Here is a 23,515-nt window from a genome sequence, read left to right on the forward strand (position 1 = left end):
TAAAGTGAGTACAGGATTGACTTTGCCATAAGACAGAAGCAGAATTAGGCCATTTGGCCCATTGAGTCTGCTCCGCCATTCGATCATGGCTGATTTATTTTTTCTTTTCAACCTTATTCTCCTGCCTTCTCCCTCTAACCTTTGATGCCCTTACTAATCAAGAACCTATCAACCTCCACTTTAAATATACCCAATGACTTGGCCTGCACAGCTGGCTGTGTCAAGGAATTCCACAGATTCATCACCCCCGGCTAAAGAAATTCCTCCTCATCTCTGTTCTAAAGGGGCAGTCCTTCTATTCTGAGGCCTCTGGTCCCTCTGGTCCTAGACACTCCCACTACTGGAAACATCCTCCCCACGTCCACTCTATCCAGGCCTTTCAATATTCAGTAGGTTTCAATGAGATACCCCTTCATCCTTCTAAACTCCAGCGAGTACAGGCCCAGAACCATCAAACATTCCTCATATGTTAACCCTTTCATTCTCGGGATCATTCTCGTAAACCTCATCTGAACAGTCTCCAACACCAGCACATCCTTCCTTAGATATGGGATCCAAAACTGCTCACAATACTCCAAATGTGGTCTGCCCAATGCCTTATAAAGCCTCAGTATTACATCCTTGTTTTTATATTCTAGTCCTCTTGAAATGAATGCTAACATTGCATTTGCCTTTCTTACTACTGACTCAACCTTCAAGTTAACCTTTAGGGTTTTACAGTTTTTTGAAGGATGGGGAGTACATTGTTTATTTTCATCCCTTCTTTGTTTTCATTTGTGCTTTAAAATTTGGTTATTTATGCTGTTTAAAGTGAAATGATAGCCACATTACTGGAATGCAGATAAATGTTATATTTGCTCAACTATGGTCTAATTGGATTTTCAGAATTATGTGTGTCATTGGCAGAGATGGAATACTCAATCTTCCTTCACTCTTCATAGATAACATAACATTTTCAGGGAAAACTCTGCTCACCCACCAAAGAATTGTCTTCACAGCTAAGAATGGTCCAATTAGTCGTGATTTTGGCTTGATTGTCATTCCTTCACTTTCAATGCTACCTGACTTACTGAGAAGTTGAAAGATTGAACACAAAATATCAGTAATACAACAAATTCACACAATTTTGTTGAAAATCAGATTATTTACAGTCTCACTATGGTGTTGCATAAAATTATTAGAATTTGACTTTGAGTGTGCATGTTAGGCAGTGGCATATAAGATGCCTGATGTACACCCTGAATAGTTTTCACCATGGACTCAATAGTAAAGAAGATTGTATGACCTGCTACTGCCTGATTTCCGTTAGAACTTCCCTTTGCAGAAAATTTGAATGTGAACTTGGATGGATTTTTCAATATCTTTTAATGGTAAGGTTTCACGATTAGTGTGATTGAGAATCATTAAACTCAGAATTATCTGGGATCCACAGTGTCCTTGTACACATGATGGATGAATTGCTATTGGTATTGAAACAAGGCAAGCAGCAGTTAGCAATTATGACATAGTAACTTTATCAGATAATGACTGAGAAATGTCAGTTTTAATTCAAAGGCAGTTTTTTTTTTTTTGCATGTGTTTAACAAAAAAATGAAGCAAAAGAAACAGAATTTAGAAGATTTGAAATTCTGTTACTTTGTATTTATTTAACAATATAAACTTCAATTCTGTTCCTGACTGTAAATAATGAAGGATGCTTGCCACTATTATTGTCAGAACTGTGGTATTGTCATCCTTATTGATCCACTCTACTTGTAGTAAATCCTACTCAAAGGGCAATAAGAAGATCCCTGTTGTGTATTGCCCTCGTTTTGTACATTGTTGATCTGAATGAAAAATCTGCCTTCAGCAGCTGAAGTGGCGGTGGACAAAGATATGGGGCAAAATACGACTTCTAGAGTACAGCTGCTGTTTTTATATTTGTTATCTGTCATTACTGCTGTCTTTGCCATGTTAATAACTTCTAAGCTCCATCTCAAATGTAATGAAAATAAAATCAAGATTTCAGATACAAGCATGTTTCTGTGCTGAAAAATTGAGACACTCACTAACTTTGAAATCAGTTCAAGAACATTAATTTAGGTAAGGTAGCACAAGTTATCAGCAAGGTAACTTTAAGGCTGCAAGGCTTGCTGTATTAGAAACGTCATTTGTACAAGATAGTTGGGCAGTGGATAACAAACATTGCAATTTGCTTCATAATTTACCATTATGTTTTGCACAATCAAAGAAATAATATTTTCTGAATGAATGATAACTAAACTTCCCAGGTTTTATCCACCGCATACTATCATCAGAGTGGAATTGTCTAATGTTTAGAATGTTGAGAAAGAGGTTCCTCTATTATTCATTAACATGGATCAGGATTTTCCTTTAATGGTTAATGAACGTTAAAACAATTTTCTGCAGGTGAGTAGCTATTCTTGTTCCTGTAAATGTATTATCCTTAGTCTCAACAAAGGACCAAAATGGGGTCTTGTTTCAGATCACAATCCAGTGACTTCTTTGGATGTTTTCAAGGTTTTTGGAGCAGTTGATGAAGGAAGCTTGGTCTTGGTGTTTTATCCTCCTTATAAGTTCACCATTGAAGAATGATTATATTTGAATACATCAGACTACATCAACTCATTGATCTGTATTTCAGTTGCAATCCATGCCATCAAAATGGACAGGAAAACCATACCCCACAAATATATTAAAGCATGATTTGTTGTAATGCGTGTCTTGGATTCAGTCAAAAAACATGGGGCCAGATCCAACTTCTGGGAGTTGAGGACATAATCTGGACTGTCACTTTGGTGCATTAAAATGGGTGCAATGCCTTCTGGATCAGATGACAAACTGTGGTCCCCTCTGCTATCACGTGATGGATGCCAAAGATTTTAAGGTACTATTTGAAGAGGATAATGGGACACTTCCTGTTTTCCTTGGTAATAGTTATCATCTTGGCTGAGGATGCAAAGACCTAAATTACAGGACTAATACACAGAAGCTTAGGCCAGTGATCCAGAGACAGAGTTCACCTTGGTTTTTGTGGCAAAAGAAAATGATTTATTAAGTGATGACAATGAATCTATCAGATCCTCACAAAAAGTCATTTGGTCCTGAGTCCTGATGAAAGATCTTGATCCGAAATGTCGACTGCCCATTTCCCTTCATAAATGCAGCCTGACCTGCTGAGTTCCTCCAGCTTTTTGTGTGCTGCTCCAGATTTCCAGCATCTGCAGTGTCTTGTTTCTTCATTTGGTTTAATCATGTTCATTGGGAAAGGAAAGCAGTCTTCCTCACGCAGACTAACCTACCTGTGACTCCAGACCCACATCAATGTGATTGACTCATTGCCTCATCAGTAGAAGCACTTGAAGAATGGAGAATAAATGCAATCTTTGGCAGTGACGGCCACGTCCAGTAAGGAAATAAATGTTGTGGCATGTTCTGAGTTTGTGAATATAATGCTGCTTTGTTCTTTTATGGAGTAGTTACTTCAGATTTTCAAGAAAAGAAGCACAAGAAGTAAATGGAAAACAAATGGTAAACTGATTCACTTGGGGTTTAAAATAAAGAATATAGGGCGATCTATCAGAACGTTCAAGTCTTCTGAATTGCTGAACTTAGTGACACACGGGTAGGGAATTGTAGGCATTTCTCAGGAAAATCTGGACTATTAAGACGTGATTTGATACATGGATTTGTTCCTTAACTTCAGTGCTTTTAACAGTTAATCAAGTTGTATTCCATTGCAGCAAGGAGCTTGTTCAGAGGTCAGTCAATCATTTGTTTACTTGACTTTTTCCAGGAGAGCGCTAGCTGGTTAAATAGATTTGTGCCAGTTTATGTGAAGAATTCTTTGCTTCTGGTCAAATGGTTTAAGTTGATTTGGTTAATGATAGGAACTCAGTGTGGTTGTCATCCACTGCGTGCTGGACTTCGGGGAACCAGCAATGTAATAAAATAGTTTGGCTCTACCATGTTGTCACCTTGCTGTCATGCTAAACCTTATGAATTCTCATGGGTCTCTTAAAAAGTGAGTGCAGTATCTGTCACATGCACAAGTAGACCAAACCTTGAGTGATTTGCCTGTGTGAAATGAATTTAGAAAATGGTTTTGATGATTATTTTCATGATCATAGTGCTGTCCTAATAGATAACCTTGGTGAGATCTTGCAGTAGCCGGTCGCACCTTTGAAATGCATTCCTCTCACGCAAAGCTCTCCCCTGCGTTTGTAATAAGATTTGTGTAACCTGAAAATTGTTGAGGGTTGAATAATACACTGGAGTGCATGATTTTCAAATGCTGTCTTATATTTCCTTCAATAAAGCAAACAGTGGAAATCCAATCTAGGCACTGCAAACTTCCTTGTAAGAATGTAGATGAATACAAAATATTCTTGGTTGTCTTTCAACCCTAAAGCACATGTGGCTCATACAAGTTCTTATGTTGTTGAGAAGTATCTTTGTCTTGTGTGGTGACAGGTATTCTATTCTATAACACAATTTTGCAACTGAGTTGAAATTCACAAATTTGAAGTTCATCATTTGATCTGTTTGCTCATGTTATTGGTTCATCATACATTTCCAATATATCTTGTACTCTGTGAACAGTTCATGAATAGTGCATGACACAAACAATATCTTCTAACAGTGATTAATGATGTTAGATGGCTGTATTGCATTGGTGTAATGTTAACTTTTCCTTGGCAGGTTGGGTGGAGTTGTTAGAAGTTACTGTGGGTAGTACGAGTGTAAAGGTTGCCAGAGGTCAAACAGCAGTACTACCATGTACCTTCAAAACGAGTGCGGCGTTGAATCAACTGAACGTCATCTGGACTGTGACACCTCGCTCCAATGCCAATCAGCCAGAACAGGTTGGTTTTTCTTTTAAAGAAAAGTACTCCATTTACAAATTGATATGTTTGCATTTGCCTGCATTCCCTAAAATTAGTTTCTTTCTTATGTAGTACATGAGGCTGGTGAGGTTATTGGGAGAGAGGAGGTATCAAGAAACTGCCCTAATAGTACCTATGCTATATTCACACTGGGGAATAGCCTTGTTTATTTTACTCCAGAGCAACGCCTCTGATGAGTCTCCCTGACATCATAACAACAGGAGCTTTCTTTATATTGAATTACTTGGACAAGGTACTCAAGGTCTTTCACAATTGGCAACAAGTCTCAAAGGAAGCTTCAGAATATTGAGTCTCAGCCGGTATAGAGACTTTATTGAGCTCTTTGCTCCCCCTTTTACCTGCCAGCCTTCCATCTCCCAGCCCCGAACCTTCCCAATCCACTACCTCCACTCTCGGATTTCTTCTTCAGGTTCCTCTGGGTGACTGCCCTTGCTGAATTTCAGACCCCAATTCTGGGGTTGTTGTCACCTCCTGGAGAAAAATATTTGAAAGAAACTGAAGGTTGTTGCACCTCATATACTGTATTATCAACTTGCAGTTGAAAATTTCTGCTGGTTTTAGTTGTTGAATGCAGGTGGCTGAAAGATGCAACATCTGCCTGTGGTCTGCATGTGGAAGTGGGCAGTCAGTGAGGGCTGCGCTGGGAGTAGCAAATAAGTGCGGATATAGGTGAAGGAGCAGTAGCTGACCTCGTTCTCATTTGGCTTTCTGCACCATTTCCCTATTCTGGGAATATAAAAGAGCAAAAATGCAACCTCATATCTTAGAAGAAGCATCAGAAAAATCAAACAGCTGAAGTGATTCAGCTTCTGGAATGGAGTCATAAGGTCATTTAGCATGGAAACAGGCCATTCAGCCCACCACATTCCACCCCAACTGGTGGATATCCATCTGTACTTGTCCCATCTTCCAGCCCATAGACTTCTATACCTAGGTGATTCAAGAGCTTCCCTAGATACTGGATAAGGACAAAACACTGGATAAGAGACTGCATAGGCTAGCGCTTTTTACATTTTTAGCACAGGAGGCTGAGGTGTGGCTTTCTAGAGGTATATAAGATCATGAGGGGCATTAATAAGGTGAATGGTCACAGTCTTTTTCCCAGGGTGGCCTCTGGTCATGTCAGTCCCGTTTAGGAGCACCCCTCTGTGGTGAATGAGTGTCCCTTCAATTAACATGGCCTCACAGTGATACTTAAGGGCACCACAATGTTGGCAAGTCGCTAGCAACTAGAGCAAGGGTAGTCACCTCCCACCTTGAGTGAGCATGGGCAAAAGCCACATATCCATCAGGCTACTTTGTTCCTGTAGCTGAGGTTTACTAAGGATATCTTTTTAAACTGTATTTGAATGCATCCTTTTACATAGAATTTGGGCAGAATAAAATGGAATCAGTATAGGATTAGTGTAAACGGGTGGTTGATGGTTGTTGTGGACTTGGTGGCTGAATGGCCTGTTGTTGTGCTCCATGTCTCTGTGACACTTGTTAAACTCTGAGCCGATTTGTTTGATGTGTGTTTCTCTGGCTTGGGCTCAGCTGAATTCCCCACGAGTCCAGTCGTGTGTCCACCAGTATCTTCCTCTGCAGAACTCTCCACTTGTCATTTGATAGTATGAGTGGGACTTAAAAAGAGAACCAGGTGTGGTATCTTGGTCCTACGTTTAAATCCCCCGAGCTCTGAGTTTGGAATGGGGGTGGGGGGGAGGGGTGTTCTACATGTGAGTTTTGAGAACATGTTCCCCTCACATAGGCTTCTGCAGCAATTCCAGAGAACAGGTGACCGATGAATATGCGGGCATCCACCTACTGCCATACATCAGGAAAATATAAGTATGATTATTACTTTGCAGAGACTCTTGTCCAGGTACCATATTGCAACTTTACAAAACATTGGTCAGACCACACTTGGAGTATTGTGTGCAGTTCTGGTCGCCGTACTATAGGAAATATGTGGTTGCATTTGAGAGACTGCAGAGGAGATTCGTCAGGATGTTACTGCGTTGGAGAAATTTAGTTGCGGGGAGAGATGGGATAGGCTGGACTTGTTTCCCCTGGAGCAAAGGAGGCTGAGGGGTGAGTGGTTTATAAGATTGTGAGGCATAGATAGGGCAGATAGTCAAAATCTTTTTCCCATGTTCGGGCTATCAAAAGTAAGAGAACATAGTTTTAAGGTGAGAGGTAGGAGATTTTAAGGTCTTGGGGATAATTTTATTACACAGAGAGTGGTTTGTATTTCTGGAACACACTGCCATAGGAAATAGTAGAATCAGATACAATTATTACATTGAAGAGACATTTAGACAGGCACTTAAACAGGGAAGGTATAGAGAATATGGTCCTAATGCTGGCAAATGAGATTAGTGTAGATGTGCAAAAAGCTCAGCATAAATGTGATGGGCCAAAAGGCTTGTTTCTGTGCTGGACAATTCTGTGACTCCATGAAAAGGATGCAGAACATTGAGAGAGTTTTTCTTTGTAATTATTCAATGGTCTTCAAATCAGCTAAATCTAATGATTGCATAATATGCTGGTGTTTTGGTTTTGTGAAGTGGGAACAGCACATACATGGAAAGAAGAATTGCATCAAGATTGCTTATGTGTGGTTGGGCCCTAGTTTGCATATTTTAGTGAATCCAATTCTGGCAGGAGGCCAGGATTCCTTTAGACCGGCCCTCTGCAAATACAAGGGCAGGCTGGATGGTAAGAAATAACAAATCCTTTGCTTTGATTTTATCCTTGATATTATCCTTTGTCATTAAGAAATCAGACATTTAGGTAAACCTAATTAGCCCCAAGTTTCTTGTGCTGTTTGTGCATTTCACAGGAACATCAATTTAGAATGCATAACTCCTGCTTTATCTTTTGTTTTGCTGGCTGCAGCTAGCTAGCTTGTATTGAAAAACATGCCATGCATATTCCTTTCCTAGTTATCTCCTTCTCTGGTGCTGTAGACTGGCTGCTTTCACCATCCTGTCCTCTGCCAGTATTTTCCTTATGTAGCTTGCATATATATAGTGTTCTCTTGAGCTTCAAACATACCCAAGGATTTTTAAAGCCAACCAAGTACTTCTGAAGCGTTATCAGGATTGGAGTGTGGAACATTAAGTCATTTGGATTGTTACTCTTCATTGATCTTGGTTCTCTCTGATTTAGAATTTCAATTTGTCTGTTGTACTAGGTACGATTTTGGCTTTTAAACTTTGATTGCAAATTTTCATTGTACCATATCATTCTAATAGAACTTCTTATGTTTATTGTGGCTTTTGTCAAATGACCAAAACTGCAGGGACTGAACTGGTAGATTAACATGTGTCATCCTTCAGTTCAAAATACTGTCATGGATGGATATATATCTGTTTTGAATAATAATGTTAGTTTGTAACCAGGCACCAGAAAATGAGGATGAAATCCATGGGATTGAGATTTAAAAAAAACACAACTGGTTTGCTAATAACATTTGGGAAAGAGAGCATATGACACATCTAGTCTATATCCAATTTCAGTCACATCTACGTGGCTGAACGTTAATGTTCGCAAGGCATTAGGAATGAGGAACACATTCTACCATTCCCTTGTTCCTCAAACCTCAAGATGTTTCCATGTTTCTTTGGCCCTTGCTGTCTCTTGATGGGCAAATTGTATCTTGCCAGTCTGATCCTGTTTTGCAGTTCTGTTTGCTCTGCCAGCAGTCCACATTCTTACCCAGAATTTCCCATGGGAACACAGTCTGATTCAAAAGTACTTTTCTCTTTTCTTGAGAAGCCATTATTCCTTTGAGCTCCCTATTGACCTTGAAAATATCTGGCCTGCCCATTCTATGTTTAATTACAAGTGATACAAGTTTCAGTTTAAAGACTGCTCTTACAGATACTTTAGTCACCGCAGCCTTCTGTACCTGGATATTACATTAAATGGTACTCGGTGAGAGTAGTAGGAAACTACATAATTTTGATGCCAATTTAGAGGTTTCAATGGCATCCCAATCAGAGAATGGGCACGAGTTTCCTCCTTAAACCTTTCTGTTTGTTTGGGAAGGCATATTACTGCTATATTTCCGAGTGAGGACTTATTTGGAGTATTTACTATTTAGTGCTCCCTTCTGTTTAATTCTTCTTTGACCGTTCTCATGTAGAAAACAGCCTCAGCTACAGTGCCTTTTCCACGTTTCCCCTGTCACTTGTTATGCTATTAGCATTTTCTTATGTATTTAAGTGAGCTCCTTTCACCTCTTCCCCTGCAGCAACAGGAGTGGGCATATTCTCCTTTATCTTGCATTACAAGCTTCCAGATATTTAGTTCCCTTTCACTACTACAGTTGCGGACAAATCATTTGTACAGCAGTTCAACAACTCAATCAGATTGATAATTGATTGGAATTTTTTAAATAGGTTTTCTTTCTCCCTTCCTCTTTTCTGCAAGCATTAGTACATTCACACAAATAGCTGTAGTCCTGTGTAGCCCAGACATTGGTAATCCTGGTGAATTTGTTGTTGTCCAATTCCTCTAAATAGTGGCAACATTTATACCCAATTACATTTTAGTCCTCTTATTTACATGCTAGCATTCAAATAGCAACTTATTTTCTGAGCTGTCCATGACACTTGTGTGGACCCCTAGGTTTATTTAGACCTCTACTGTTTTTAGCATTTACCCAATTAAAATGTTATTCTTCAGGCTTTTTAGATTTAATATAGATGAGTTCATACTTGTCAACATTGAAATCAATTTGCCATTAATTCTGTCTATTCAATTACTCCACTAATCTCACTTTGTAATTTCCTCTCCTTCTCTTTGTATTTTTACAATACTTGGTTTTTATCGTTCTGGATAGGAGCATCAGCTTTGCTGATAAATATGGTGAAATAGTTGTGGCCCCAGCACACTTTCCTGTGACATACTATAAGTCACAATCAACTCTGTCTCCTGCTGCTCAATAATTTCATAAGATCAATAATTTGCCTTGCATTCCATGAGTTTCAGCTTTAGTTCGTGGACTCTTATGAAGCCCTATATTACATGTGTTCTGGAAGTTCATATAATATCCATAAACATTTTCCTGCCCACACCTTTCATTCACCCTTTCAGAGAAAACAGAGTAGGTCATGTCAGACTAGTCTGATGAATTTTTTTTTGTTTGGATGAAATGTTTTTGAGGCTTTGAGCTACTCTAAACTTAATTTTAGTATTCAGTAACTTCTAGACAACAGATTTTAAAATAAGTAAACTATAATTCTCTGATTTCCATCTGTTGAATTTGTTGAATGGCATAATGACGTGTATAATTTTCCATTTTAAAGAAATGGATTCTGAATTGAAAGAACATTGCAGATGACTTGACTACATGTTTCCAATGTTCTCACCTACTTCCTTTTAAAACTCTTGATGAAAATCACTTGACTGAGGATTTGTCACCCTTTAGTACCATTTCATTCTTCACCATTATTTTGCTTACGTTAATTTTGTCAAGTTCTGGTCTCTGATTTAATGCACGTAAATACTGAGCCAAAGTAATTAACCAAATGTGTCTGCCATTTGCTTATTTATGTTTGCAGTGCTGCCTCCTCAATTTTCAAGTTTCCCAAATAGCATCTGACCACCTGCTTTTTCCAAATATGTATATTTTTTGCATTATTTTTGATATTCCTTGCAAGATTGTCCTAGGTCATGGGGGTAAGTGTTCTAATGTTCTTTGCGACATCATCATGCTAATTGAGAGGCAGGATTAGGCAGAAAACATTCTCAACAAAACCTCCTTCAGCTTCTAATGTACAGTGTATTTTGAGGAGGCAGGCCCAGAGTAGGTTGAATCATGGAAGGTCGCCAAAATAGAAAGGAATTCATCCTTACAATGGCAGAGCAAGTTTCTTGATTTCATCACTTCTGTCAGAAAAGGATCAGTGGTTGTTCATTATCATGTAATGTTCACGGCTAAGATTGTCAGAATTTTGAGCTATAAGAGAGTCAAAGAGGTATGATGAGAGAACAGGAAAGTGGTATTGAGTCCAAGGTTGCATCAGCCATAATCTTATTGAATGATAGTGCAGACTCAACGGGCCATTTGCCTATTCTTATTTCTGTTTCTGACATTCTTATTAAGTTCTGATTAGTATTAGATGCACAGGAGGCAACGTCTGATCTGCCCAATGTTTGACCTGGGGCATTATAATGACAGTTACTCTAGATGCAAAATTCTTGGTTTTATGCATCAACAAAATATTCAACATACTGAAGAATATTGCAACTAAATGTATTCAAAAATGGCAATTTGGCCCCCAGTCAAAGAGGCTGGGTTTGTTTGTGCTCAATCTGGATGCCTGGCAAAGATAATACAGGGATTTGTGATTTTTTTTAATCCTTGTGTTGATGCAACAGCAACATTTCTATAAAGGGGCTTCTTAATGCCACTTAAAAAAAATCTATTTTATTTAAAATGTGTGATGTATTGTTGATCTTTTTTCCATGCAAAGAACTGCACTCATCGAGAATTTGTTTTGTGTTCTTGCTTTCCTCAAAAAGAAGGGTTTTGCTACCAGTTTCTGGTTCCCAAAGTTATAGTCGTTTTTTTACGGTGCCTTGTTTTTCATTTGGCTAGTTCCTAGCTACAATTTATATTGGAACAGCTACGGTCCTGTTGTTTGGGAACTCAACAATCTCTCTGCTGGCTCTGGAAGAGGGCCTCAAACGAGTATGCTGCACCTATGTTATCAAGGCTGTCTTCAGACCAAAGTCTCCTTACTCTGATATGTCAGAAGATACCTGCCTGGCCTTGATTAGGATGGTAATCAAGATTTTGCAGTCATAATTCCAACGTGCTGGGAATGCACATCACAAAACTGCACCATCCCAACCAACCATTATTGTCAATGGAAAGTTGTGGCCTTGGCAGTGAGCAATTTTGTAAGATGCACCATGGGGAGCACCAGGAATGATTGCATTATTACTTTTTCCTTGGTTGTCCTCATTAATAGTTCTATGATGGATTCTGCAAGTGACTAATAGAGATAGCACTCAAGCAACATCAAAGGATATATGCTAAATCTTGGATGCTATGGTGTAGTGATTTATTTAGCTGGTGATAGATAGTTTGTTAGCCAGGACGCACACCTTTTCTTTTAATGTTGCAATCCTATAGTTTCTCTCCAAAATGCAGAAGAATTGACTTCCCAATTATTTGTCTTTAATGAAGAAAAAACAATTTCATTTATGGTCTTTGTCCATAAACACAATATTATGCTAATGTATCTGTAACCTTGGTAATAATCAAATGAACACTTCCATGGCAACAAACACTTTTGTTGATATAGCCATGAATCCCAGTCACTTTGAGAAGATTACTGTCAAGAAAGTAGAATAATTATAGTGAAGAACACATGCCTACCAGGGTCATGGTCAATGTCATGTTAAACATTAAGGCAAAATTTTAGATACTTGAACAAACTGGGAGTAGAAAGTTAGATAATAGTTCTTTATAAGCTCTTAAAAAAAACATTGTAACCCATTGTCTGTTGAATAAGGTTGCCAAACATCAAGCAAATGCAAGAGGCGTATGCAACTTGAGTCTGGAGCAAGTCACTAAAGCTCGCTTGTGGGCTGAAAGAGCTTTGCAGCAGGCTGCATTTCATGAGCAATTAATGCCAGTTATTCTGTGCACCTGTCAAATGTTATGTTGATATTTACTGACCAAAGTGGGCCATTGCCCCATTCCCTTAGTAGAGATGTTACAGATACCTACCGTCACATACATTCCTCTGCTACTTGGTTTTATTCTGCTTTTGCAAACAAATAATCAAGACATAACAAGTAAAGTTCATTACATGCTATCCCTGGATAATGAACAGGTTCTGTTTCTATTGGTAAATTGGTTTATTATTATCACATGTACCGAGGTACAGTGGAAAAACTTCTTGCCTACCGTTCATACAGATCAATTCATTACACAGTGCTTTGAGGTAGTACAAGGCAAAACAATAACAGAATGCAGAATAAAGTGTTACAGCTACACAAAGTGCGGTGAAGGTGAACGGTAAGGTGCAAGGTCATAACGAGGTAGGTTGTGAGGTCCATTTTATCGTACTAGGGAAGTGTTCAATAGTCTTATAACAGCAGCATAGAAGCTGTTCTTGAGCCTGGTGGTGTGTACTTTCAGGCTTTTGTATCTTCTGCCCGATGGGAAGAGGGAGAAGAAAGAATATCCAGGGTAGGTGGGGTCTAATTATGCTGGTTGCTTTACCGAGGCAGTGAGAAGTGTAGACAGAGTCCAAGGAGGGGAGGCTGGTTTCCGTGATGTGCTGAACTGTGTCCACAACTCTCTGCAGTTTGTTGCGGTTGCTGGCGTAGCAGTTACCATACCAAGCTGTGATGCAGCTGGATAGGCAGGCATGGTCATGTAGCAGTTAGCATAACACTATTACAGCGCCAGCGACCCGGGTTCAATTCCGGCCACTGTCTGTAAGGAGTTTGTACGTTCTCCCCATGTTTGTGCGGCTTTCCTCCGGGTGCTCCGGTTTCCTCCCACATTTCAAAGGCGTGCGGGTTAGGAAGTTGTGGGCATGCTGTGTTGGCGCTGGAAGTGTGGCAACACTTGCGGACTGCCCCCCAGAACACTCCACACAAAAGATGCATTTCACTATGTTTTGATGTACATGTGACTAATAAAGATATCTATGTGATGCATTGATAAAAATTAGTGAGGGTCAAAAGGGACATGCCAAATTTCTTTAGCCTCCTGAGGAAGCAGAGGTGCTGGTGAGCTTTCTTGGCCGTGGTGTCTACATGGTTGGACCAGGACAGGCTATTGGTGATGTTCACTCGACTGGAAGCTCTCCACCTGCTTGACCTCAGCACCATCGACGTAAACAAGAGCATGTGCACCACGCCCTTCCTGAAGTCAATGACCAGCTCTTTTGTTTTGCTGACATTGGGAGAGAGGTTGTTGTCATGACACCGTGTCACTAGGCTCTCTATCTCCTTCCTGTACTCTGACTCATCGGTATTTAAGATACTGCCCACTACGGTCATATCATCTGCAAACTTGTAGATGGAGTTGGAGCAGAATCCGTCCATGCAGTCGTGAGTGTATAGGGAGTAGATTAGGGGGCTGAGGACGCAGCCTTGTGGGGCACTAGTGTTGAGAATAATCGTGGCAGAGGTGTTGCTGCCTATCCTTACTGATTGCGGTCTGTTAGTCAGGAAGTCAAAGATCCAGTTGTAAAGGGAGGTGTTGAGTCCCAGGTCTTGGAGTCTGGAGATGAGTTTGTTTGGAATTATCGTACTGAAGGCGGAACTGTAGTCAATGAATAATAGTCTAATGTAGGTGTCTTTACTATCAGTATCCATAGGTTGATTTTGTCCTTAAGTCGGAAAATGCACAAAAACCACAGTAAACCATACATCCACGGTATTGTAAGGAATGGCATCAAAAGCACATAAGACTGATATGGAAGATCAATTACTGAAAGTGGGGAGAGACAGAGTGGAAACTAATTCTGTCGTTTGTAGAAAAGAACATATGTATATATGTTGGACTTTTGAATTTAATGATATTATGGAGCTCGCTTGTATGTAGGGGTGTTCATAGATTGGGTGTTCGTAACCAAGGCACAGCCTGTAACCTTATTATTCCCAACACCAAATATGTATTCACTTTGCTTTATTTACGCCTTGTAAAAGTCTATGAGGAGAATATATATCCTCTAATTGACCTGTCTGAGTGTGAGAAGGAATTTGCCTCCTCCTTCATGAGCGCATTGGCTCTGTGTACTGCTGAGCTTTCTCTGCAGCTGCTGCTTCACACTTATTGTAATAATTTGCATTTATACATTGCCTTTTTAAAAAAAAATCTCATGGTGTTTCACGGATACATTAGCGCATTGAAATCAAGCTCCATAAGGAGATAATAAATATGATGACAAAAGCTTTGTGAAGGAGGAAGATTTTGGAGAGCATTTTAAGAGAGGGTGAGATGCAGGGAGGATTAGGAAGGGAATTTCTGGACTTCCCCCTTCCAGCTGAAGGTGCTGCCACTATTGGCAGATCAAGGAAAATGTTGCATGCTGCAGTGGTTGCCTGTTCTCTCAGGCTGTATGACGTATTGCATGTCATTGAGCATGCATCGGGGTGAGATGGAAGTGCCGTCCCTCAAGAGACGGCTCCACATTTGTGCTAACAATTGGTGGGCACTTCCTCGGCCTGTCCAATGCTCTAAGTAGGAAGTGGTTTTTGGATAACGATGAAGCACTGCATTATGCAACTCCTAAGCCTAGAAATTGGATTAGGAAAAGTACATGTGTAATTCATGCATAAAAAGTGTTTAGTGTGTGTTTTGAACTCTTTCCCCTCATTTCTGCCAGAAGGCCTGACCATCGGGATACTGTATCAGGCATTATCTATCACAATTCACCTCATGCAGGTGTTGTTCCCTTTTGTATTTCATGCACGTGGTGACAAAACTTGGATCAAATTGTAGTGACTTGCCACCTTCATTGTTCACTCATAACAAAATAAGAAGTATGTTGAGCAAATAGTGGGAACCAGAGTGAATTGAAAGGTCCGTGCTGGATGTTGATTTTATTTTCACTCACTATCACATTTTTATTGTCATGTAATTCCCTTCAGGAGATGGGCAGCACTGACATGATTTTTCAATGCACCAAGCTAGAGATTGCTTTCAAGCATCTGTGCAGTAGATGCCACAATCCACAGTTTGTGGCCTGGATAATCACTGTAGGCAGGATCCTATCAGGCCACCCAATGGGTTGGAAGGCCCCACTGCTTAAAAAGCCATTCAACCCTTCGTTCTCTTGTCCATTTTCTTTTCCCTCTCTCTTTTCTGCCCTCAGCCCTATCTCCATCCAATATTTTCCCTTGCCTCCATGGCAACGTCTGGGGTTACCATGGAGAGAACTCTTTAACAACATTGACCCATTTCCCAGCAGGTAACACTAGAAAGAGATGGCAGCTGTGAGCTTGGGCAGCAGCAAATGTCTGTAAATGGGCAAGTTGGCTTCTAATACAAGTGGGTGAAACTATAACTGTTCCTTAAAGCAAGGGTGACTCAACCTAGTGATTTTTTTATTGGTGATAACCAATTTGGCAATAGGACAAAATATACTTATTGTGGCAAAAACTGGTGAAATCCAATTTCCAGGCTTTAATCTGATTTTCCAACATTTTGAAACTGGATTAAAAAAAACAGAAGGCACTGCTGTTGTTTGGAAGCAAAGGTGTTCATTTCTGCACAGAGCATTCATTGATGTCATTTTAAAAACTGATCCTACATGTATGCACTCTGTTACTGTTCTGCTGTCAATGCCTTGTTCTGCATTATAGTTTGCCTAGGTGACTAAGCATCGGTGCACAACAGGAGTAATTATACTCAGATAATTAGATTTTATTGCTGGACTCCATGAGGTTCCCATTCCTGAGCTGTGCAGCTGACTTAAGCTGGACCTGTAGACAGCAAGACTTAAGCAGTTTCACTGTCAGTTTCACATGTTCTTCTTAACTAATACTGCCACCAAGAAAACACTAATTGAATCACTCCAAGGGAACGTAACTGATGCTGGTGTCTGTCATTATGGAAATGAGAGCAGACTGGTGTTGCTCTCCGAGTGCACCACCTCATGGACTTCCACAAGATCAGAAGACGACATGCTGGACTGCTGCTCGTAAGCCAAGGCTTTTAACAGCATTGCATGAATGGAATATTTTAAGGCCCTGGACCACTGATGGGGGTTCACTTGTAGCTGGCAGCTTTTTTGGAAAATGTCAGTTTTCTCACTGTCAATAGAGTGAAAATTGTTGCTTTCCATCCCAGCGGTATATAGTGTACATTTGTGCCAGGGAATGAGTCAGTAAGGGAAGAGAAAACAAATAAGTAAAACTTGGTAATTTCTCTTTGTGTGGAGGAGGAGTCCAAAATTGCTGCTCCACACTCTCGTGCAGAGTTTTAAAATTATTCTTCTGATAAAGAATAGCTGGTGTCCTTTATTAGGGTCATCTTCAATACGTGTTTCTTCCTGACTGCTACATGTGGGTTTTCCTTGAACAGATACCTAGTGTGAATATTTTTTTAAATGTGGAACGCCAGAGACACTCTCATGCAAGGGCTGACATCATGTAGACTCTTCGTAAGTCTTCGAACGCACAGATTGTGATAGTGGTGTGACCAAGTGGTTTCATCGTAAAAGATTTGTATGTGACATTCAAAATATGCCAGCACTGAAGGCAAACAAACCTCTTGTTGGCCTTTATTGCGTACTTAAAGTGTACAAATTTGTGAAAAATATGCAATCCACAGATCCAAATAAATTCACTCTTGTCTACATTGATTTGCTAATCACTGCTAATTTCTTTAAAAAAATAACTGCACTTCCCAAATGCTTACAGTGTATCACTCTATAAGAGCAGCATCTCCTCAAAAGAAGCCGTTTTGATCCCATCTCTTAAATTGTTATTCTAAGTTATCTTTTGCAAGTTTTTAAATTATGAATCCATTCCTACATTGATGGCAAGCAGTAGGATTTTAAGAGCTGATAATTCACCAGATTGCACCCATTCACAGCCCATGATGTTTTTGTAAATGAGCCAATCTGAACCAGGTGCTTGAGTCAAACCTGCCATTGGTAAGTTTTCTTTGGTATTTAAGCATAATGCATGTGATGCGTTGTGCTTCACCAAGTTAATGTACTTTTTGGTTTGGTTTCCTGATCTTTTTGGGACCAAACATAGGATAATTTGGTAATTGGTTTATTATTGTCACATGAACAGAGATACAGCAAAAAAAAACTTTGTTTTGCATGCCATCCATATAGATAATACATAAATACATTTGAGTAGTACAAAGGAAAAGGCAGTAACAGAAGGCAGAATATAGTGTTACAGTCACAGAGTAAGTGCAGCACAGGGAGACAATAAGGTGCAAGGGCAACGATGAGATAGATTGTGATATCAAGAGTTCATCTTTATCATACAAGAGGTCCATTCAATAGTCTTATAACAGCGGAATAGAAGCTATCCTTGAGCCTGGTAGTGTATGCTTTCAAGCTTTTGTATATTCTACCCGATAGAAGAGGGGAGATGAGAGAATGACTGGGGCAGAAGGGGTCTTTGATTATGCTGGCTGCTTTCCCGACGCAGCGGGAAGTGTAGACAGAGTCCAATGATGTGCTGAGCGGTGTCCACAACCCTCTGCAATTTCTTGCAGTCTTGGGCAGAGCAGTTGCCATACCAAGCTGTGATGCCTCCAGATAGGATGTTTTCTGTGGTGCATTTATAAAAACTGGTGAGGGTCAATGGGGACGTGCTGAGTTTCCTTAGCCTTCTGAGGAAGTAGAGGCGCTGGTGTGCTTAATTGGCCATGGCATCTGCATGGTTTGAGCAGGACAAGCTATTGGTGATATTTACACCAAGGAATTTGAAGTTCTCAACCATCTCCACTTCAGCACCATTGATACATATAAGGGTGTGTGTTCGTTGAAATCATTGACTAGCTCTTTTGTTCTGCTGACATTGAGGGAAAGGTTGTTGTCATATCACCATGCAGCTAGGCTGTCTATCTCCTTCCCGTACTCCATCTCGTTATCATTTGAGATCCGGCTGAGGATGCAGTCTTGCAGGGCACCAGTGTTGAGGATAATTGTGGTGGAGGTGTTGCTACCTATCCTTACTGATTGCACTCTATTGGTCAGGAAGTCAAGGATCCAGTTGCAGAGGGACATGCTGAGTCTTAGGTTTAGGAGTTTAGAGATGAATTTATTTGGAATTATGGTATCGAAGATGGAGCTGTAGTCAATAAATAGAAGTCTGACTTTGTTATCCAGATGCTCCACAGATGAGTGTAGGGCCAGGAAGATGGCGTCTGCTGTGGACCTGTTTCGGTGGTGGGTCAAGGTTGTCTGGGAGGCTGGAGTTAATGCGTGCCATGACCAGCCTCTCAAAGCACTTCGTGATGGTGGATTTCAGAGCCACTGGGCAGTAGTCAGTATGGCATGTTACCTTACTTTTCTTTGGCATTAGGATGATAGTGGTCTTAAAGCAGGTGGAAACCTCAGCCTGGAGTAGGGAGAGGTTAAAAGAAGTCTGCAAGTACTCCCAGCTGATCCACACAAGATCTGAAGACACGGCCGCAATGGTGACTGTGGGTACAGGTGCGTCGGAGGCTGTTGGGGCAGGTGGTGACATTTCATTGCCCTTCTGTTCAAAACGTGCATATAGTGCATTGAGCTCATCGGGGAGGAATGCATTATTGGCAGCACTGCTGCCCAACTTTGTCTTGTAGCCTGTTGTAGCAGGCAAACCTTGCCACAAGTGATGGCTGGTCTGGGACTCGATTTTGGACCGGTATTGTTTCTTTTCATCCCTGATAGCTTTACAAAGGTCATATCTTGATTTCCTTTATAGGTCAGGGTCACCCGATTTGAATGCCACATACCTGGACTTCAGTAGGGAGTGGTTCATCCATGGTTTCCAATTGGGAAACACCCAGATTGACCTCTTTGGTACAGTCCTCTGCACACTTGCTGATGAAGGCTGTGATGGCGGTGACATGCTAATTTAGATGGGGCGCTGAGTCCTTGAATATGGACCAGTATACTGACTCAAAGCAGTCACATAGAAGCTCATCTATTTCCTCAGACCAGCACTGTACGACCTTCTATACTGGATCCTCGTGTTTCAGTTTTTGTACATAGGGAGAAGGAGCACAGCCTGATGGTCTAATATACCAAAGTGCAGGCGGGGGATGGATCGGTAGGTGTCTTTAAAGGTTGTGTAGCAATGGTCAAGCGTGTTTGAGCCCCTGGTGGGACAAGAGACATGCTAGTAGTATTTTGGAAGCACACTCTTGAAGTTGGCCTGGTTGAACTCCCCAGCTATGATGAACAGGGCCTCGGGGTATACCATTTCATTGGGCTGTTTATTGAGGAGAATAGTGCAGGCTTTACATTCGCCTGTCTTGGAATGTAGACCGTCATTAGGATAGCTGAAGTGAATTTCCCATGGCAAGTATTGTGGGCGGCACTTCACCATTGGATATTCCAGGTCTAGTGAGCAGGAACTCACCAGGATCGTCATCGCCAAGCACCACAAGGAGTTGATTAGGAAGCAGACCTCTCCACTGCTTACTTTGCCCGAGGAGGCCGTAGCTATTTTATTTAATGTGTGGTCATGTTTACTTCAGAGTCAATGATAGATTAGAAATTGATTTCAAAATGATTCTGAGTTAAACCATTTTAGGAACATGAAAGATAGAAGTAGGAGTAGGATGTTCAGCCCCTGATACCTGTCTCGCCATTCACTAACGTCATGGACAATACCTCTACACACCCCAGGAATCAAAATCGTGAACCTTCATTGCATTCCCTCCATCACAGGTATATTCTTCCTTACTCAGGGAAACCAGTCCTGAAAGCAATTTCTGGAGCAAAGACAGAAAATGCTGGAGGAACTCGGCCAGTCAAGCAGCATCTATGGAAACTAGTTAAGGTTTTGGGTCAGCAACCCTTCTCCAGAACTGGGAGTGGGGGGGGGGGGGGGGGGGGTGGAAGAGAGAGCGGAAGGGCTTCAGTTTTCAAAACACAGCTGGAGGAAAGAGTGAAGTGCAAGACAAAGGACAATATGGAGATTGTTTAATATAGTCCTGGCACAGTCTTACCAGGGCCCTTAATAATTTCAGTAAGATACCTTTTCTCTTGTACTCAAATCCTCTGACAATAAAACTGAACGTACCATTTGTCTTCCTAATTACATGCTATGCCTGCATGTTAACTTTCAATGATTCGTGTACAAGGCTACTTTAAATTAGCGATGCTTCATTTTAGAGGATTGTTTAACTAATAAGAGTGCTGCTGCTCTATAGGAATATGCCCTGGTTTATTAATTTGAGCTCTTGAAAGGCTGTTTATTAGTTTATACTTATTAAATAGCCTTGGCAGTGATTAGGCAGGGCATAACAGCGCAGTTTCACATTGGTGGGAGAATAAATTTAATAGTGCTCTCCTTTTGAAGTTGACATGTCTTCTCTGCAAGAGATTTAAAATAGACAGTATAGCTTTCTATCTTGTCTACTCTGGTTGAATAGTGTTTAAGCGAAAAGAAATGGGCATTTTGGGGGTGAGAATGGAGGAAAATATAAATCAAAGCATCAGTAATTAATTGGGATTGAAAGTAGTTTGTTGGTATTATTGAATGTGGCACATATATATGATGCATTCTTGTGGTGCCAATGGGAATTTAAAAGTAATTCTAATGCATTCTGCCTCGTTACACACTAGAGATCCCATTGTTTTCAGTAGAAGGACTGACACAGTTCCTTTGAATCTAACAAAGTTTTATTTTTAAAGGAGCAGCCTGCTAAAGTTTAGCTCAGCTGAATTGGCTGTCACACTGTTTCTATATCAATAATATGTTAAGCTATCGCTGTTCTTCTCCCCAAATGTGTGCTGTCTGCTTTCAATACCCTGAAATGTCTCTGGAATGTTTGATAAGTGATATCACTGATATGCACACAACCATTGCTTTTCACTAAAAGGATGCTCCAATCTGCCAAAAAGAGATTGGACATCATATATTATGAAGGTTGTTTTAAAATGAGCCAATAACTTCCTCCATTTAGAAATTAGTGCTTCAGGGAAATACAGCATAGATCAGTTGGGCTGAAGGACCTGTTTCTAACAGAAATTTTCCTGGAAGAAAGGTACTTCAGCTGCAAGATTTGATTGGAGATGTTGGGCTTGTTCTTGGAGCGAAGGAGTTTGAGGGCAGATTTGATACAGAGGTACAAGATTATGATAGGTTTAAATAAGGTAGACAAAGGAAAGCCATTTTCTATTAGCTAATGGTACAAAGATTAAGCAACTGTGATTTAAAGTTTTAGGTAAGAGATACAGGAGAAATGCGAGGAAGAACCTTTTGCCGAAACTGGTAGTTATCACATGAAGCTTGATTAGGCATGAAAGAAGTAAACTTGGAGGATAAAGAACAGAGTTCGGGTAATGAGACTGAGTGGATTGCTTTACAGGGAGTCGGCATAGACTAGTGGTCCATATAGCCACGTCCTGAGCTGTAATGACTCTCTGCAGAATATTCTATACAGTTCATTTACCACTTCATTAACAAAGGGGGCAAAAAAACTCTGTCCTGTATCACAGAAAAAGTAGACCTCAGTGACAGTGAGTACAGGAGAAGGTCTCAAGTCCAAATATGCATAGTCTAAATTGAAATATATTTTGGATTTGCACTTAAATGAATCATGTCCCCAATTAAGCACTTTTACGTGTTGCCATTTTGGGTTTGAGACATTTGTGCTTGTGCTTTAGGGGACCAGGGAAGACCCATATAATACCAATGGGTCTAATATGCATTGTTATGCTGATAATTATGTAGAAAGTTGAAATCTGAGAGACTGATGTAAAGGTAAGTGTGCGAGCTGAGAGAAACGTCAATGTTGATAACGCAACTATATACAACACCAAAAAGCAATGTGAAAAGCTATTTGTATTATGCTAACAGTGATTCAAGAAAGGGCATTGCTACATATAAGACCACGCACAAAGATGAATCAGCTGGCCTTCATTAGCGTATCACTGGCTTATGCAATATCATATTGATGACTTAGCTTTTTGTGGGCCACCTTGGTGTGAAAAGCCAAACAATTTTAAGTGATCCTTCCAGGTTTATGATTGCATTGGGTCAGTTTACCAATTCCAAGAGAAACCCTAATCCAGGAAAATTAAACTACATAAAATGAGTGACTCTTTGAGAATTATTTATAAATTATATATTTGTTTACATATGCTTAACCAAAAAGTATTAATCAGTACACAAAGGTACACACTCAAAGATTGGTTTCCATAATCAAAGTTTATCTTTGCTTTGAATGGTGCTTAGTCCTAAGGAACTTGGACTGGATATCTTTTACTGTTCAGCATTTCTCAGAATTAGTGAAATTTGGAGCATATCAAAATATTCAGATGAGCAAATCACTTCCAAAAGTTGTTGTCCGTAACATCTATATACGGACCAAACATGATGAGAGCTATTGTGCTGCAGGTACAATTGTATGTGGACTGACAATGATATCTGTATGTCTGTACTTTGTGATAAATTGAAGTTTTAGTAAATGCATGTAATGTGTGGATTTTTTTGAACTGAACCAGACTTGAAATAAATTAAATGATTTGCTTTCCTCTATCACAGGTAATTTTGTACCAGGGAGGCCAGGTAATCAGCGGGGCCAGCCACTTTAATTCCCGTGTGGGATTTGTCATCACCATGCCCAGCCTGAGTGCCTCCATCTTCATTAATAACAGTCAACTGTCAGACACTGGGACGTACCAGTGTTTGGTGAACAATCCGCCTGACAGAGGAGAAAGGAACATAGGTGTCCTTGGACTGTCTGTTCTAGGTATTAATTATCCTTCTGCAATTTTCTGTCGCTATGACCATGCTTGCCATGTGTTTGATAACATTTTGCCACCTTGCTTAAGTGCCACTGTCTCCCAGTTTCCTTGAAACTTCTTGTATCACAGTATGATTTGCATTGATGTCTGTTGATCTCTCCTATTACACAATTGTTCAATGTTCCAAAGAGTACAGGCTACCCTGAACCT

General features: G+C 40.3%; 1 protein-coding gene across 4 annotated transcripts in view; it reads left to right on the forward strand.

Annotated features, from left to right (window-relative positions):
- Positions 1–23,515, forward strand: part of igsf11 (immunoglobulin superfamily member 11) — a 168,905-nt gene that overhangs the window by 116,201 nt on the left and 29,189 nt on the right. For all 4 annotated transcript variants that reach the window (XM_052014223.1, XM_052014222.1, XM_052014219.1 and 1 more), the window contains 2 exons: positions 4,702–4,865; positions 23,103–23,310. In XM_052014223.1, coding sequence (XP_051870183.1) covers positions 4,702–4,865; positions 23,103–23,310 — 372 coding nt within the window. The remainder of the gene's footprint in view (positions 1–4,701; positions 4,866–23,102; positions 23,311–23,515) is intronic.

The sequence above is a fragment of the Pristis pectinata genome, chromosome 4 (assembly GCF_009764475.1).
Source record: "Pristis pectinata isolate sPriPec2 chromosome 4, sPriPec2.1.pri, whole genome shotgun sequence".
Lineage (NCBI taxonomy): Eukaryota > Metazoa > Chordata > Chondrichthyes > Rhinopristiformes > Pristidae > Pristis > Pristis pectinata.